The sequence below is a fragment of the Sinocyclocheilus anshuiensis genome, unplaced genomic scaffold (genome assembly GCF_001515605.1).
Source record: "Sinocyclocheilus anshuiensis isolate Anshui unplaced genomic scaffold, SAMN03320099.WGS_v1.1 scaffold1222, whole genome shotgun sequence".
NCBI classification, from domain to species: domain Eukaryota; kingdom Metazoa; phylum Chordata; class Actinopteri; order Cypriniformes; family Cyprinidae; genus Sinocyclocheilus; species Sinocyclocheilus anshuiensis.
Genome location: NW_015555818.1, coordinates 392684 through 412336, shown reverse-complemented (window position 1 = coordinate 412336; position 19653 = coordinate 392684). Strand labels below are relative to the sequence as shown.

The following is a 19653-nucleotide window of genomic DNA, read 5'->3' as shown; positions in this document are numbered from 1 at the left end:
GTCCTCCTCTGTTCCAGGAAGTAGGCCAAGAAAGGCTTAATCTGCTCTGTCCAGTTCGAGCACTGGACGCTTACCCACACAGAGCTGCCCCGTGGCGTAAGGCAGATAAGCTATTTGTTTGTTTTTGGTTCACCAAAGAAAGGATCTCCGGCGACCAAGCAGACCATGAGTAGTTAAAGGCGATTTTCTCAATATTTAGATTTTTTTGCACCCTCAGTTTCTAGATTTTCAAATAGTTGTATCTCGGCCAAATATTGTCTTATCCTAACAAACCATACATTAATGGAAAATCTCAATTTAAAAAAATGTACACTTATGACTGGTTTTCTGGTCCAGGGTCACATATTAGGTATGACTTGATTGATGGACTGGACACCAATAGAGATCATGCATAAAACTGTCACTTGAATCATTTGTTTCTGATGCATTTTGTACCTTAGTTCATTTGTTTAGTTCAAATTTAACACAGCAATCACTTGGATTGAAAGATTGGACCATAAGGAATAGAAAACCATTTCTATGAACAGAGAGAAAGCTGCAATAAACCCATTGAGCTTTGTTGATCCATCCTAAACATTCTGACCAATAAAGGAAGAGTTTACTCATATCTCTGCTGAAGAAATAAATCTTAAAACCAGCAAAAACTGGTCTTAGTTGGTCTCTTAGGCTGGTCTGTTACCTTGCCTGATTTTGCAAGGGTTTTGGGCACTTTTCAGCTGGTCAGTCTGAGAGACAACTGACCACCCATCTAAACAACAGTTTAGCCAGGCTCTAAGACTAGCAAGACCAGCTAAAAACCAGCCTGGCCAGATTGGGAGACCATCTTAAAGCCATATAGAAAGCTATTATAAACTCATTGAGCATTGATGATCCATCTTAAACTAGCCTAAACTGGATTGCTGGTCTTATTTTGGAGTCCAGAAATTCAATTTAGGCTGGTTTAAGTGGGGGGGACTGCTTAAGCAGAGATGTGATTTTTATTAACAAATGTTGGTCTTTTTTAAATGTAGCAAACCAAATCGAGGAGAAAATGCACCATTGTAACAATTATTCCATAGTCAATGTGTTAAAACAATCACATCCAATCAGAACATATCTGATGCGTAAGTGCATATATGGAGCAGGATTTTAGACCAATGAGATCCCACAGTAGGCAAGGCTAGCCAATGCAACAAGACTGAAACCAAAAAACTGTCAAAATGTCTTGTTGCTTATCATGGTAGCAAAAGGTTAGGACAAAAACTTATATGTGTTGCTTATTGTTATGTTGCATTGTGCCTGGCAAAAAATTCAAAGTGAGACACTTTTATGACACCGGTGGTATAAGATTAAAACAAAATGACCACATAAACTGCAGGGAGGAAAGACAATATATGTCACAACCTGAATATGAAAATATGTGGAAACTCACCCCGGTCACATATCGCGGTCTGAGCTGTACTGTCCCAAAGAGGCCTAGAATCACTGTGATGATATGGATGAAGTTTGTGAGGATCGGAGCCCATTGGTATCCAAGGAAATCAAATATCTGTCTCTCCAGAATGCTGATCTAGAAACCAAACACAGAGGAAAAGATACTGATTTACAAAGCAAAGACGAGGACAATACATTGACATGCAAGCATTTATTTGCATAAAGGCGTAAACAGATTTCCTTTTAAGCCAGCTTCAGGGGTTGCTGTTATGACAGTGCTCTGATGTCAGCTGGAAGGCAGGGTGAGACGACGGGCTGCGGGGCCACATGTGAAAGCACATTCTACATGCAGCCAGAGGAATACCCCTGTCACACAGGCGATTAATTAGGACCGAGACGTGCCGCTCTCCGGAGTCAAACCCCCCACCCTTTCGCAAAAACCAGAGACGACTTGGAAATTAAAGCTGGCAAGTCCAGCCTCGCAGCTCTGGGTGCTCCAATCTCAGTCACTGATTGGACATGACACTGATGTCAATACCACAAGCTATGGCACTTCCAAAAGCAGACCAGGACGGGGTCACGGCTTCATCCCCAAAGGACCTACAAGCAGCCAGCCTCATAAAGCTAATGCTAATAGCCCCCGTGTCTTCAGCTGCATTCACAAGAATCTCTGTTTAACAACCTCAGATGTTCAAGGTCTTTTCTGGGAAGGAAACCAAACAAAAAAATCACGCCATTGAATTACTTGCTTTTCCTTGTGATGTAATGGGGGATAGTAAAGAGCAAAGATTCAGGATGAAGGTTGTTAAATAAAGCTATTGAGGTCACAATGACATTCGAGTTTTCAGCGGTCGCATTTTCAAACATCTACTCAAGTGAACATCAATAGAGGCTTCAGAGCGTTCAATAGCAGCATGAATATCAAATGACTTAGAGTCGCACCAAGATGCTGTATTTAAGTGTTTCCTATTCAGTGCTGTTTTTGCAGCAGGGGAGAGAGACCCTGTTCAACCCTACAGCCCACCCATTGGATCATATAAATAAAATATTTCAAGTTTTGCTGAGAAAAACATAAAAATTAGCTATTAATTGAGATTGGTTTAATTATAACATTGACTAAATGAACAATTATTCAAATTATTTGAAACAATAAAAATACAAAAATAATACATTATTTAAAAAAATTATTTAAAAAAACCTATGGATTTAAACCAGAAGACCGTGACCACGGGGGCCACAGGATTTAAAAAATATTTAATTATATCATTTAATAATTTTAAAATATTTATTGGTACATTTATTTTTATTAATTAAGAATTATTCTAAATATAAAAATGCTAAATAATTCTATTGATTTTACTGAAAAAGTATTCATGCAGAATTAGAATCTTGAATATTCTGGAAACACAAAATAAATCATGGTTCATTAATTTATTATATCAACACTCCCAGTTTCTGTTAATAAAAAAGCTCCAAGAACAAGCAACGCATAAATACAGCATAAATACTGGAGGCCTTGCGAGTCAAACTTAAACTATCATATGAGGAGTAATAATACTAATTTAAGTATTACAAACCTTGAACAAAACAGTTCTTGCTATGGCACATCAATAAAAATAAAAGTCCTGTGGTTCAGTTAATCAGAAGTTAATTCAGTAACCACTCTGACAAAGTGATTCATTCAGTGAAGGATTTGTCAGACTGATTCAAACTCTGTATCTTATCACATTCAGTTTAGATGGCAGTGTCAATCAAATGAAAACATTCTTCTTCTTTTTTTTTGCCATGGCGCTGTAGGTTTAATGACAGTCTATGAAACACTGCTGTTTGTAACTGAGCAATAGTTCATGCTATAAATTTGTTCACCCATGAACAAAGCTCAGGAGTCTATTAATCTGTGCATACTGTTTAGTTTTGCCCAGTGATGACCAGGTTGTGACCCCCTCCATGATCTCCCCAAGGGACGTGTCTTCTGTTGTCTGGGTGTTTTCTTTGAGCTTCTGCTAGCGTACATCTGGTAAGCGTGCCTGTCCCAAACACTTATGTCATTGATCATAATGAAAGGTATTATACTGACAACACCAAGCAACACCACCACACTTCACACAAGTCTCTAGATTACGAATCGTCACAGCTCTAGGGTGCAGATGAGATTAGTTTTGTGTCAGAATAAAAATGGCTCCCTTCCCAAGTGGCATCTACTTTTTTTTTTTACCACAATAATATTCTGCCTTCCCATTCAGCCAACCCAATGGCACCAAATAATTCTCTGGTTTCGGTGTGTTTTATGAATCATGGCATGTGATTTCCCCCTGCTCTAGCTCTTCTTTATTTTCACTGTCCTCCATATTTCTAGTATGAAACAGAAGGATGAAAAGACAAATGCATTACCATCTGTTTTCTTAAAGGAATAGTTCACAAATTAAAATTCTGTTATTTACTCACCCTCATGTTGTTCCAAACATACAGACTTTCTGAAACTTGAACTAATTATACCGGTTGCACTATTCTATGCAATTACAATGCATGGGAACGGAGGTTTTCAGTCTTCTGAAAAGGACACAAAAGTACCATAGAAGTATCACTTCAATAAGACTCATGTGCTATATTGTAAGTCCTCTGAAGTTGCACAATAGCTTTGTGTGAAGAAACTGAAATTTAAGTTGTAACACAAAAAATCTGATCTAGCTCTCCTTTGAATGTTCATGAGAATTCATGGGAAAAGTAGCAATGCCCAACTTGTGAACAAATCATTTAAGAGTCAATAAACTGACCAATCTTGTTGGCAATACTGGTCTGAATGATTGGTTCATGAATCAGGTTCTCAAGTTCAACTCAGTCACAGTGGATAACAGTCACAGTGGATAACAGCTTACTGGAGGGGAAGATTATTAGTAAATAATGACTCAAAATTTGATTTACTCCCATGGTGGGCTTCAGAAAACTTATAATATAAAGGTATAAAGTCACATGGTCTAATTTTGGCATTTTGGAGTCTTCATTCTAGCATGGAAAAGAGCGACCAGTACAAATCTTCAAACAATCTCCTTTTGTGCTCCTCAGAAAAACGAAAATACAAGTTTGAAATGCCAACTGGATTCATTTATAATGAATAAATGTATATTGAAACCTATTCATAATAGGTTGTTTTCCATTATCCATGAAAAACAGCGTAAACATGAGCCGGAGAGCATGATAGCACTATGCGCAACCCATAACACCTTCATTATCAAAAGCTCTTCTTGTCAGATGAGGCATGTATTACACCGTATTCTCAGAAGAACTGCTCGCCCATAGTCGTGCACAAGCACACGAGAAAAAAGCATAACGTTTGATTGACCCAACTCAGCGGTTCCATTGCTTTTGTAAAGCCTTGTGAAAAACTACAGCCACCCCTGAAATCCACTAATAAACCAGAGTGCCATGGTGTTGGAGGAAGCCCATTTGCCAGCACAAAATACAATCTGCCCTGCCTGCGAAGAGGTTGCAAAATGCAAATATGGCTAATTATGCTACATTATGTTGTTCGGTGAAAGATAGTGTGTTGACAATGGCTTTAAAACACATCTTAATGGCACACATATTCACAGTTCTCTTCTCTTAGGCTTTTGTGGACACCTGCGCTTATTGACAGAATTCCCAAAAGAGCCCTAGCATTAACATGCATGTCCAATGGGGAGTAAAAGCTTGAGGGGTTTTATGAGCAGGCTGCAGGCTCTTGTTTGAGGTGGGGGGCAAGATCATCATTAATGTGGCCCCTGGGCCTCCCTTTTATATAAGCAGTAATGTAAACAGCATTGTGGGGCAGCTGTGCTCGGAATGACAGATTTATCAAGTCATTTTTACACGAGTAATTAGATCTATAAATATGAGAGGAACATCCTCTCATAAATGATCAGAAGATCGAGATTTGGAAGTGGAAAGGCCTTAAAAGAAGAACTTTGAAGGCCTGACTACTCACTGACAACAAAGAGATTGCCTACGGTATCAAGCAGACATTCAGTACTTCAGAATAGTATGCACGAGTATGTATCTATAAAAAAATCATAACACTCATTGTGAAGCTTTAAAATCTCAGAAACGTTCAAAGCCACTGAATAAGCTGACACATAATGTTCAAAAGTGAGGATGTGGTAAGATTACTTTTGAAAGAAGTTTTTGAAAGTTTCTTATGCTTACCATGGCTGTAAAAACAGTAATATTATGAAATATTATTACATTTCAAATAACTGCTTTCTATTTGAATATATTTTAAAATGTAATTTATTCCTGTGATGGCAAAATTGAATTCTTAGCTGACAATGCTCCAGTCCTTAGTGTCACATTATCTTCAGAAATCAAATATTATCAATAATGTTGAATCCAGAAAAATACATTTTTTCCATGATAAACATTAAAAATACATATATTTCAGATAAAATATCTTGTTTTGTAACAATGTAAAACTTTTGATCAATTTAATGTCTCTTTGCTGAATAAAAACTAATTAATTTCTTAAAAAATATACTGACCCCAAACTTTGAATGATAGTACACACACATTGGACCAGACATCAACTCAATTCTACATTAAATACAGCACGTTTCTACAATTTACATTTATGTATTTGGTAAACACTTTTATAACTTACAGTGCATTCAATGTAATCATTATACCAGTATGTGGGAATTGAACCATTGACCTTGCTGGCTCCATGTTTTGTCAGTTTGAGCTCTGAGAACATTGCTTCAAGCTATTAAAGTGGTAAACAGCCTACAGTTAGCATAATGAACAGTATAACTTGGCGGAATAATTTTTTTGTGCGATTATTAATATTAATACACGCAATTATTTATTGTACATATTGCAGTTGGCATCATTTTATACAAGCAATAAGCCACTCGAGACCATATGCTCTACCATTATACCACGGCCGAGGAGAATTTTTGTCTTGCTTTTTGGTAACAACACCCCTTAACTGTGGTGAGCAGTGAGAGTGTCAAGCTAAAAGCATCACTAAACCGATTCCGTAATGAATATCAAATCCAAAGGTCAGCATAACCAATTCCTGTAATGATATTTTCCCTTCCTTATGTGCACATAATGTTTTTTCATGATTATTACTTGGCAGCAGAAGCATCCCATTAGCGATTAGCTGCTATAGCGCATGCTTTCAGTCCGTGATTGAGATTAAAGTTCATTCTCCCTGTGACAAAGCCAAATCTCATTCTCCCAACCTTGTGCTTTCGCTTGCCTCTCTCCCGCTTCGCTTCTCTCTCCCTTTCCCCCCATTTATATGTTTCTTTCGGTGCACAGGGACACGAGGAGCCTTTAATCAGAGAGACAAAAGCTAATCAATCAGCAGGGGCAGGTTGAATAGAGAGCTTCACGGCGCATTCAAACGAAGCTGGCCGAGTTATAGCGTTTCCCAGTGTTAGCGCCACAGAGCATTAACTACAGAATGAGCACGGGCTAATGAAGAAGGCTCCCATGCTGCATGGCAGAGGGAAGGCACATCTTGGCCTGCCTCCATTGTCCGTCAGTAATCCAATTCCATCTGCTGCCTCCGCCAGTGATTTTAATGTTGCTCTGCAGAGATGAGACTGCAAAAATAACAGCAGAATTGAATGGTTAATTAAACTATTACACATTCAGTTGGAGCAGACTAAACAGACGGTGGGTTTTGAGGTGCAGAGACATTTAAAAAGTAAGTGTAAACTGCTAATGTGGGTACAGAATACAAGTATTTGCATTTGCAAACATTGCAACATGCTTGATTAGTGTACGGCACTCTAGACGTCCTTTCACAACTGTGTCTGCTTCTGTCAAACATCATGCAACCAGCCAGCCATGACAATGCATGACACTGTTTCACGAACACCACGTTCAAGTGGTCTTAGTTTCAGGCAGTAACGGTGGTGAGAATTGCTTTTCCAGAAGTGCCATTGCATCTCATTTACGTCTAAACAGTGGATCTGGATGAAGTATAACTGGAATTGACTGTATGCAACTACAGAAACAGACACAGTTATGATTCCAAATGAATATGATGCTTTCTCTTGAAGGTCTATTTCTTTTCATCGCCTCAAAGAATATTCTCAAACAGAGCCAACTACTGTAAATAAATAATTATTAGTTATCAAAGAGCATATAAAACCACCTTTGTACAGTAATGTGAAGAAATCTAAAATGCACAGTGACAATGAAACACATTCAAGGACCCCTGCTGTTTTCCCCTGCATGTTATGTACAATGGACACGTTTATGCAAAACTTCAAGTGGGTGTACTGTATCAATGAAATATTTGCAAGATTGTATGCATATCAAAGCTGATAAACGTACATAAACACATCATACATCACTGACCATGAAATTATTCTACAATAACCGCGTTAAAATAGGAACTCTAAAGGAAAAGAAAACATTTTTTTTTAAATAACTGCATTAGAGGGGGAAATCTGAAGGAAGAAAGCAATGAAGAAATAACATTATTTCACACTGTTTTCTATTTGAATATATTTTAAAATGTAATGTATTCCTGTGATGAGAAAGCTAAATTTCAGCATCATTACTCCAGTCTTCAGTGTCACGTGATCCTTCAAAAATAATTTAAATATGCTGATTTGGTGCCCAAGAAATTATTTATTATTATCAATGTTGAAAACAGTTATGCCGCTTAATATTTTTGTGGAAACTGGGATCCATTTTCCCCTAGGTTCTTTGATGTATAGAAGGAAGGAAGGAAGGAAGGAAGGGAGGAAAAAGTTAAAATCTATAAAAGTTAAAAAGGGGAAATCTATGGAAAGGAAAAAAGACAATATTTTACAATAACTTAATAAAATTGGGAACAACTGGATAAAGGAAGGAAGGAAGGAAGAAAGGAACAAAAGGATGGAGGGATGGAAGAAAAAGTAAGATAAAACATTATTTCACAATAAATGCAGTAAAAGGGGGAAAATGATGGAAAGAAGGTAAGAAGGAAGGAAGGATCATCAGCTGCAAGTGCTTCATTTGGAGAGTGAAAGAGTGAACAGGTGATGGTAGTTAAGAGCTGCGTTCCTCTACTACTAACTACAGTGACAGGAAGCCATCAGTTTGAGTTGATGTACATCAGTATGCACTTCCTTTGTTCGTCTTTAGCTGAGGGCACAGCCTGCGGAAGTGTATATGAAGACAAGACAAGATGAATCCAACACAGTTCAGTGGTTCCAGATAAAAGTATGTAAGTATGATGACTTAATGATGACTTAATGGGCATACAGTATCTGGTGTAGTTTGAGAAACAGCTCATCATCCATCATATTAAATGAAAAGGTTTGCACAGGTCTCATTATGAAACTATCTATCTATCTATCTATCTGCATGGAAGAATATTGGAATATAACGTTTAACATATTCATTCTTACACTAAGCAAACACATTCATGCTTTGGATTGTCAATTTTGTTCATAGCCCATCTCAGGAGAAATAAACAGACAACTCCAATTCACGGGCTTCATTATGTCATCGAAGGAAATGATGCAAATAGAAGCACATCAAGTACACAGAGAGCCTCTAAACCAATGCAATGAATGCCAACATTTACATGCCTCCAGTAAGAGGTTATTGAAAATGCATGAGGTTATTTACTTATACAGAGCTGTCTAAATGTGTTCATTACCAGACTCGCCATTCGCACAAATCTTGGAATTCCATGCTGAATGACGCAGGTTGGACATTTGACGAGTAACTCTGTTTTATGTAATAGACAATGATGATGAGTTCCAGTATCAGCCCCAGCGTGTAACAGAGACAATAATGTGTTTAAGCATGCCGTTCATACAGTGGAGGGATTCTGCAGCAGCTGTCAGAATGTGTAGCTAAGCTTGAAAAATGCTGTTCATTATCTACATCGCACAATGGGCCGTTTCAAATTCTTGGCCTATTGCTCTTTGACCAGAATCCTCACAAAGGTCTGAACGGCAGCAAAAGAAAAGCACTCCACTAAAGCAATGGTGCTTTACACCCACAGAGCAAAGATAAAGTGACCATGGAGGAAATGGCGGACATTAATATTAAATTTCACAAAATGAAGTTTTTGCTCCAAGACAAACAACGAAAAAATGTCAGAGAGCTAGATTTTGTTTTTCATCGGGTATCTGTTTCTCAAACTGAACAAATACAATAAAGAACTGTTCTTTGAATGCTATATGGGAACTAGCATGTGTACTAACACTCAAAAATAAATTTTGGAATCAATTTTCACTCTAGTAAGTTTCACAAACAATTACAAATAAACAGCAACACATTGAATGAAACGTGAAATTCTGATGGAGAAAAACAAATAGCACATTTTTCTTGTAAAATGTACTCCAATAATCCTATAAATCATACATTCCAATAAAAGATAATTTTTAGAAGTTGTAAATAAAGTGTATGCACTTAAAGTATGTATTTTGAGAAAAAAAACACCATCATAAACTCCACATTCTCTGTAACACAGGGGGTTGTGGGTAATATTAGCCAATATAATGGTAATATTAGCCAAAACAGATGCATACTTTAAAGTCGCAAAGTAACTGAAGTAGAGATCTTTTCTTTTGTATTGTGTCATACATTTGCGTGAAAGAGATTATCGAAAAAATCGTTCTGGTTCTATCCATCGGATGTTGATTGGACGGAAGCAAATCAACAACAGAAAAAAGGGGCGGAGTTTAAGTGGACAAACTGATGGCAGAAGTCTGGCATACGTCACCAGAGAGAAATCTGTAATTTCACAGGAAGATTATATTATATTTTAATAAAAAATGATGAGAATGAATGAATCGTTCACAATAAAATCAATAAGATACATTTAAAAAACAGGTTTCTATTGCATGTCAACTGTACTCTAAATCTCACATACTATGTAGTCTGAGCAGTATGCAAATTTGGAAGCAGCCATTGACTTCATGCCATGAATTACTTCAGAAACTGAATATTAAAGACTTTTCACACCCATATTTGAAAGCCTCAGTAATACAGTCCAGTGAAGAAGAGCTTCTTGTTTCCCACCCAGAGGTTTTCAAGGAACCAAGTGGCGAACGTTAATTTCCTTAGTATGGATGGCTCTAGGGTTGGGAGGAGGAGAGCAACTGAATAAAATTCATCAAGATACAGCGGTGTTAATGATGGTAATCTATTTTAATATTCGTTTGCATATAAATGAGGCTGGCGAAAGAGCTGTTGCCCGAGGGCCGGAAAGATGATGGAGACTGGTACGGGAATAGACCCAGCAGTAAACTCAAATGTCAACTGAGCGGGGTGGAAGCTGCCAGCATGCGGAGAAGGCCCACTGTCAGAGCTGCCACAATGGCTTTACTAATAAATATGTAAAATATGAACTAGTCAGGGTACAGTAGGAACTCTAGAGATGCATGGAAATTCAATCCAAATGTCATATATCCTTCAGGTCCTACCGCACGACCACTGAAGCAATATTAAAAATAGATCCTTGACATAAAATCTACTGCATGTGATGCTACATAAATGACACAAATGCATGAAATGTTTCAACCGTCCCTGGGACAGTGACCTCTATAGCTAGGAGGTATAAAAAAAAAAAAGTAACCATAAGTTGACTTCAGTGGAGAAGCCCTCTAATTGGCTGACCTTAAACTGTCATCTTTATTTTCAGGCTTCATAATTGCTTGATGCTTTATTTATTTCACTTCTCACTGGGTGTGTTTGAGGAAAGTGCCAGTTCTCATTTAAGCGATTCTGTCAGAGAACTGCTGGTAAATAGCAGCATTACCAAGTTTCAGTGACTGACAGTTTCTTCACGTTTGTGCCAGTTATTTAAAAAGCTGTGCTGTCACAAAGAGCTGGAATCCGCTCATGGAATTTAAAAGGAAGTATTACAGGTCAGAGAAACCTGTTTTGAAGGCTTTAGAGACCATGGAGTCACCATGTAACAAACACCAGAACCTGTTGAGCTTCATGCCTTCATCCGATTTTGAAAAGCACAAAGACGTTTTATATTGGCAGAGTCAAAAGTCCATCACAAAAGTTATCTGGAGAACTGATACGCTCAATAACTCCAATCTGATATTTTGTTACCTAATACAATAACACTCATACATTTTTAAATGTGGCTTAAGTGTCCAAATACATTTTGGGGCCACTGTATTTGTGCTCGTTTTCCCTGTATGCAGAGAAAGTATTAACAATATTTGGCAATGTCTTAAAATAAACTACTGATTTTGAATACGCGAGGCCAAGCTCAGGGGTCGGTGTAAAAATTAGATACAAATACAATACAATACCGCCTGTGCTTTTGCCTTCATCTTAGGCATTAGATTCCCATTCACAGGGCCAGTAAAAGCATTTCCACTGTGCCCATGTAAAATAAAGCTGTGTTTTTGAGAATTATGTGCAAATACATTTGCTGATTAACAGGCTGTGGAGTAGGTGTGGAGATAAAATATTTAGCTAATAATAACACACACCACAGCAGTGCTGACTGACTCATCTGCCACATACATCACAGGGATTTTATCACTAAATAAATATCAAATTTCTCACTTCGACTGGTCAACAATAATAAACAGATTTTCACTACTTGATTGGTGTGTTATTAGTGCTAATCAAATATTAGTGGATTCTACTAAAACAAACAACCTTACACACAGGAATTTCTTATATTTTAAAGTTATATCAATGTAAACCATTTTTTTTTTAAACAAACAACCTGGTTAAAAGTCATTTTTTGTTCAATGTGACAGTGACATTATATCATTGGTGGGACAGTATTTTGCATGTCACACCTTATGTTTATCCATTGATTTTTTTCATACTATTTGAACAGTTTAGTTATATTTTAATTTAATTTAATTTAAATTTAATACAATTTTTCTTAAATTATAGGCTAAAATCTGAAACTTTTTACCCTAAAAATAAATAATAATATTAAAAACACACACACACAACTAAACTGTAGTGTGAATAAAAACCTAGTATGATACAATACAATTGTATGGACAAACTAATAAGTTAAACACTTTTACTTATACAGTATAATACTAATAATATAATAGTAATTATACACATGGTTAGTTAATCTCTGAAATACTACCGTTGTTTGTTGTTTAAAATACTCTTTTATAATTATTTTGCATTCAGTTTTTATTGATTTATTCTTTGATTTGATTTGATTTAGCAAGGATGCATTAAATCGATTAAAAGTGAGAACTTAAGTGAGAATTTACATTTATAACGTTGAAAAGGTTTCTATTTCAAAATGAAATTCCTAAATGCTGTTTGAACTTTTTATTCTTCAAATAAAAAAAAAACGATCATGTAGTATATATATAAAAGTGATTAAATAAATGCAGGCTTGGTGAGCATAAGAGAATTCTTAAAAAAAAAAAAAATACAAAAGTTTACAGACTACACATTTAACTAAATCTGAACCTAAAATATTGATGCAGCCTAAAATAAAATTCATAAAGTTCTTTAAAAAAAATCAAAATAAAAATTTGTTATAAGCCTTAAGCAAAAGACCTTAACTATTACACCAATTATTATATCCAATAAAATTATATCACAAGCAATCACTTGAGCTGCATACAACGGTTATGATCAATGATACAACAATGTGTGCAGTTCTTCTGGATTCACCCATAGAGCATCATTTGGGTCAAGACGTTGAGTGCAGTGGGGCAAACGATGTGAACATTATCAGACTCTGCCATACTTATGTAAATCTCCTGCGAAAGGCAGGCATGTTCAACAGCCAGGGTATTACTAAGGTCACGTTGCCACAAGCCCGCATGCTCTCTGATGACAGGCACCCTTTGGAGAAGAACATGTGCTGATGGAGATGGCCTGTACCATTCAGCAGAGACGGGGGACAAACCATCTTCCCACACAGACACCCATAAAGCACCTCTTATATAGGATCTCAACTGTTTCTTCTAGACTGAAAAGAGATCAAACTGGAGAGCAAATGGAGACTGTTTTTTCTCCTGAGAAAAAGACTCAAATGTGTCAATCTCAACATCTGAAATGTGCTCAGACATGACAAAGATCTGAACTCAACATTTCTCATCAAATTCTTCCAAGTCCATGTTATCCATATTTATTAAAGCTCTACCTAAGCACATACTCTATATCAAGACTTGTCTCATTTGTGTCTATTTTTAATTTTAAAATTAGTAAAGACAGCTATATATGGCATATGGCATAAGATAGATCTCTCACTTGTTTAATGCTAATCTTATTTCTTCAAATGCATAAATTCAGCCTTACTTCAAGATGGGAATATGAATGATGAGTCACCCTGTTTTTCCAGATTCTCACATAAATGAATGGCAGGCTGAGTGAGAGGTCTTGGTTTTGTATCATGTCTTTGTTGTGGCATCTGGGTGTCAACTGAGTAGCAAGTCCCTTCTGTTAGGGAAGCATTTCAGAAGAAAAAGATGCTACTGTGCAGTGCATCGCTTTGATCATGAGAACAAAACAGGCCACGAACTGAGCAGAAGGTTAGGAAACAGTTTTTAACCAAATATGTCAAACTATACAATTTCTAATATAGTATGAACTATATTACATCTAGTTTCAAGAGATATCTGGCAAACTTTTCTGCATTTGTAAGAATTATAGACCCTATATGTACAGTATTTGAAGACCCCAAGCAATGACTTCCTTCAAGTGTTGACGTGTTTCTATTGAAACAAGATGTTGTATGCCATTAGCATTGTGAATACATCACACCCATGAACTGCAATTTGCTACTTTTCAATCCAGAGAGCATTTGATTGCATAAATATTTGGATACGCCATGCCAGCAGGATGGGTCGTCAATGTTTTTCTAGAAGAGAAAGCACACTTCAAGTGTGTGCTTCTCCTTAAAGTTAATTTTAACTTTAGGCATATACAGAACACTGAGAAAATGTTGGTACAGAAACAATTTTCATTCAGAAAGTTGTAGTACATTTTGCAAATAATTACAAAGTAACAGCAAATAACATTGTATTTAACATGAAATTTTACAACTATTTATTTTACAACTTTGAAAAAAATTTTTTCTTGAACTGTTTAAAAGTTTGCGGTCTGTAACATTTTTCCATGTTTGAAAGAAGTCTCAAGTTCACCAAAGCTACATTTATTTGAACATTACAGTACTGTAATGTTGTGAAATATGTTTCTATTTTAGAAACAGTTTTCTATTTTAATATAAATTATCTAATAAATATTCCTGTGATGGCAAAGCTGAATTTGTACCATCATCACTGCAGTATTCAGTGTCACATGATTCCAATTTGGCGCTTAAGAAACCTTTCTAAATATTATCAATGTTGAAAACAGTTGTGCTGCCTAATATTTTTGTGGAAACAGTGATGGAAAATTTACCCCCAAGTTTCTTTGATGAACAAAGTTTGAAAGAACATCATTTATTTAAAATACTTTTTTGTAGCATTATAAATTAATTTAGTGTCACTTTTGATCAATTTAATTAATCCTTGCTAAATTAAAAATATTGATTTCTCTCTCTCTCTCTCAAAAAAAAAAAAAATCTTACTGATCCCAAACTTTTAAATTGTAATATACTCGCACAAATAAAGTTTCAAAGCTAACAAACTTGGATTTTGTTGCTCCTTTTCCATTATTCATGAGATGAACGAGAAACCTCTGACACTAGCTTTGACCGCAAGTGACATAGACGGACATACAAAGGTCAACCCCTATCTGATATCAAAGCAGAAAAACGTCCGTTGTCATAAAGGAGAGGAGATTATGGTAGCTCATCTCTGATCCCTGTGTACACCTGGGATTTAGGGGCACCTTTTCCGATGATTCCCTGACCTTTTCTAAGAGAGAATGAAAAAAGCACAATGGATTAAGTGAAAAAAGGAAAAAATATATAGTAAAGTGGCTGTTGACTTTAATTACGAAAAAGCCCTGAAAATGGTTGCATTTTCCACAAAAGTGCTTAGGGACCCTGGGTCTGAAAATTGCAAAAAAAAAAAAAAAGTATTATTGTACCCTGGGGCCCTGGCAAAGTAACGCTATTGTGTCTTGACTTTGGAAAAGTTAACAGCCTGTTCCTAGGTCAAATATATTCCTAGGTCTGGGCCGGAGGATCCTGCAGAGGCTGCTATCGAAACTTCCTGAGGCTTAATGATATCACTCCATTGGGAGAGGAATTGATCGTCTGCATCGTCCACGAGTCCACGGGAGAGAGTCGCTGATTGCTTGATTCATCAATCATCTGACCCTGTCATCGATCAGATGGAACATTAAGGCAGCCAGCCGGTCCACAATTTTGCCCCTTGAACGCCAAATAGAATCAAAAGAGAGGCAAAATAACGTGGCTTGAACAGTGTCATTCAAAAACAACACCATGTTTTCAGGGAAACGCATTGACTGGTTTCTATCTGTAGTCTGCACAAACAACACAAGGCTATCAGTATACTTGAAATTCCCTCCAAATTCAATCAAAAAAAGTGGACAGAAAATAAGATGAAGAAATACAGTATTCCTTTCGTCACCTCCCAAGTAATTTTCTTCAGGTAATGTTAGAGGAGAGGACATATATCCTTCTCATTTCGCTGAGGTACAAGGTGGCGTAAAATAATACATAGGAAAGAGAGCCGTGAACTTAGCCAAGAGTAAAGTGATGCCGAACACAAACAGGACTCTAGAGTCTCGGCTTTTGTTGCATTTTAATTACAGCTGTGCGGCATTTTAAACTTGCCAATCATTGTTCAAATGCTAATTGTTGTGTAATTCCACCCAGTCATTGTGCATGCAAGCATATTCCATTTCCCTTGTGGTTGCAGTTAAGTATTGTTCATGAGATGATTATCTTACATTAACTGATCACTTTGTTAGAGCCCTTGACCTTTACCAATATAATTAAATCTTTAACACTTATGGTGCCATAACTACAGCTATGGTGTTTTTTTTTATAGCTCTGTTAAGAAATTTGTAGTTGTATTCAGTAAGGAGGATGCATTAAAGTGATCAGTAAAGACTTTTAAAGGGGTCATATGATGCGATTTCAAATGGTCCTTTCTCTTTGGAGTGTACAAGCTCTTGGTGCATAAAGAAGATCTGTAAAGTTGCAAAGACTAAAGTCTCAAATCCAAAGAGATATTCTTTATAAAAGTTAAGATTTGTCCACGCCCTCGTAAAACGCCTTGTTTAAACACGCCCCCACATGTCTACGTCACTGTGTGGGAAGATTTGCATAACACCGCCCAAATGTTCACGCAAAGAAAGAAGGCGTAACTTTTATTATCGCTGTAGTATTCCACCGCTGCCATGTTGTGGAGATGCTGTGTGTTTCGTTGGTCTTCCAAAAGAGGACGATATCCGCTTCGTCATGCCTAGAGCTGATCCGTGCTGGTCGCTGAGGAAATACATCAACTTCGCGCTGGGGATCGCCGGATCGGCTTTCACCGTGGACGAAGCAGAGTCAAGCCCGGGGTCATCACATGTGGTTGCCGCAAGCCCTTCGTCGAATCCGCAGGCCGCCGCTCACTCAAGCCCGCAGTGTGTGACGCTGTGTGACGCATTTTATGGAGGACTGTTTCCTGAACCTGCAGAGTAGCCTACAATGGGTCTGTGCTCAAAGGCTGTTCTATAAAGTGGGGCAGTTCCAACTTTGCAAGGACAGTCTGGCGCTTCTGACTCACAGCCTGTAAGTTTTTTATATTTAAATATGATGACACTGATGATTCAAACGCGAGTTTGAGCAGTGTAGAGTAGCGCTTGTTGTTTGTCGTTTCTCCGATCACAAATGCAGACATGGTTTTATGTTTACGTGACGCGATACGCAATGCAACGCATAAAAACACAGTATAAGTCATTATAATCAGTAATTATGTCCCCACTGGATGCAACAAATGCCTCGTTTGTAATGGGTTTTATTGGTTTTGTCTTGTAGTGCCGAGAGAAACAGCATCACTGTATGTTAAGGGGTGTAACATTTCCGTCACAGGCTTGAGGTATTTTGCCAATCACAACGCACTGGATAGCTGGCCAATCAGCGTACACCTCGCTTTTCAGACCGATGAGCTTTGTAAAAATCGACGCGTTTCAGAAAGGCGGGGCATAGAGGAGCAACAATAATGTATATTATGTGGAAAATAATGTGTTTTTTAACCTTAAACCGCATAAACACATTGCATTACACCAAATACACAACATAATGTTCTTTTTAGCAACGTCATATGACCCCTTTAAATAGTTACAAATAAATGCTGTTCTTTTGAACTGTTTTCAACATCAATAATAATAAGAAATTGGCATATTATAATGAATTCTAAAGGATCTTGATACACTGAAGACTAGAGTAATGGCTGTTGAAAATTCAGCTAAGAACTGCATTGCTTAGAACTTCATTTGAACAACTTTAAAGGCGATTTTCTCAATATTGACATTTTTTTGCACCCTCAGATTAAAGTCAAGTCAAGTCAAGTCTGCTTTATTGTCAGCATGTGGGGACAACAGCCTGGCTTAGCGAGATGTTGAAAATGTCTGTAAAGATTTTTAAATAGTTCTATCTTGACCAAATATTGTACTATCCTAACAAACCATACATCACTGGAAAGCTTATTTATTCAGCTTTCAGATGTTGTATGAATCTCAATTTCAAAAAAATTTACCCTTATGACTGGTTTTGTGGTCCAGGGTCACATATAAGCTGGCTTGAGATGGTTTTCTGGTCTTAGCTCGACTTCCAGCCTGACAAGCTGATTCTTGCCCAAAACTCCTCAAAAACCAGCAAACCAGACCAGACTTGGAGGCCAAGATGGACCAGCAAACCGTCTTGAGTATTACCATCACTAGCTGCGTTTCCATTACCCTTCAAATTGTTCAAATTGAAAGTGCGAATTGAAAAATACACCTAATGGAAACGCGTCAATTTCGCAAAAACTCCCATATATCGCAAAAAAGGTTTTTACGCTCGCATGAGGTGGTTTTTCAGGCAATTCGAAAAAGGAATATTTTGCAAAACTGCAATGGAAACTCTTTTTTTCACATTTACAGGTGACATGGCGTACGTAAAAAGTCATATGATCATTCTTCAATGTACTATAACCTCCAAGAAACACTTCATACGTGGGCGCTCTCTCAACTATAAGGGGCTTTCCATGCCATTAATGCTTAGACAATTTACACTGCACATGTCTGTGGCGCATTACGGCTCCAACGCGGCCACCGGAGTTGATGGCGGCCACTCTAGTCAATGCTTGTGTTTCTGAAGCGGCTCTCCGTGCTGCTTCTGTAAAGATACACGCATACGCATACGCATCCTTTGATTAAATATAGCCAAAATCAGTCAAAATCCCACCAAAATCCGTTGCCATAACATATTGCGAGAGGAAAAAAAAAACGTTTTAGTCGCATAACATCGGTTAATGGAAATGCTGTCATTTCGCAATACTTTTTTATCAACATTTATAAAATATCGCCAAAGTTTTGCGCAAATCTGTAATGGAAACGTGCCTAATGTGCCATTGTACCACCACAGTACTATTATATCTAACAGTGTCTACAATCAACAACATGGAAAAAAGATACGGACAGTCAAGAAAGAAAGACTCATATTTATGCACCAAATAAGACTAGTACTACCAGCTCCTGAGGAAAGCAAAGCGTGTATCCATGCTTTCTCATGTTGAGCCAGCAATGCACAAAGATCAGAACAGAGTTATTGCTACTGTGATTTCTACCTCCACGTGTCACAGTGTCAGCTACTTCAGCCCACCATGATGAGCAGATTGCTGAATGTGAGCACAGCGCATTACTTTATGAGATTAAATGCATTGCACAGGTCTCTGGCTCCTGCTCGCTCTCTTTCTATCCAACCCCTAATCATCTAAAAAGCTTTTGCTTTGCTATCTCAAAAACCCCTGCCTGAGAAAATATGCTACTATTTCTATACACAAAGCCTCACTGGCATTTAAATGTAAAAACGTAATGTGATCGGAAACAACTAAATCATAACATCAGCTGCCATTTCCACCGATCTTTCATCCGCCTGAACGGGCGAAACTATCAGCTAATGAAGCTAACAGATTTGATTGGAATCAATAATCTCAGGCAGTGGCGTAATGTTTTAATAAGCCACTTGAGGGGGAAATGGCAGTGCTCAAATTGATTTCAGTCCTTAATTCTCTCACGCAGAGCTTCAAACCAAGAGCCAAGTGAGGACAATTTGAAAATGAGACAGGCTCCGGACTTGCTGTTTATGTCAGTACAGAAAACGATACTCGAACTGCTTGAAAACAT

At 37.4% G+C, this 19653-nt stretch overlaps 1 protein-coding gene across 1 annotated transcript in view; it reads right to left on the bottom strand.

Annotated features, from left to right (window-relative positions):
• Nucleotides 1-19653, bottom strand: part of LOC107675214 (sodium/potassium-transporting ATPase subunit beta-1-interacting protein 2-like) — a 66480-nt gene that overhangs the window by 10181 nt on the left and 36646 nt on the right. Inside the window, exon 2 of the mRNA XM_016469482.1 lies at nucleotides 1412-1549. Within this exon, the coding sequence (XP_016324968.1) occupies nucleotides 1412-1549 (138 nt within the window). The remainder of the gene's footprint in view (nucleotides 1-1411; nucleotides 1550-19653) is intronic.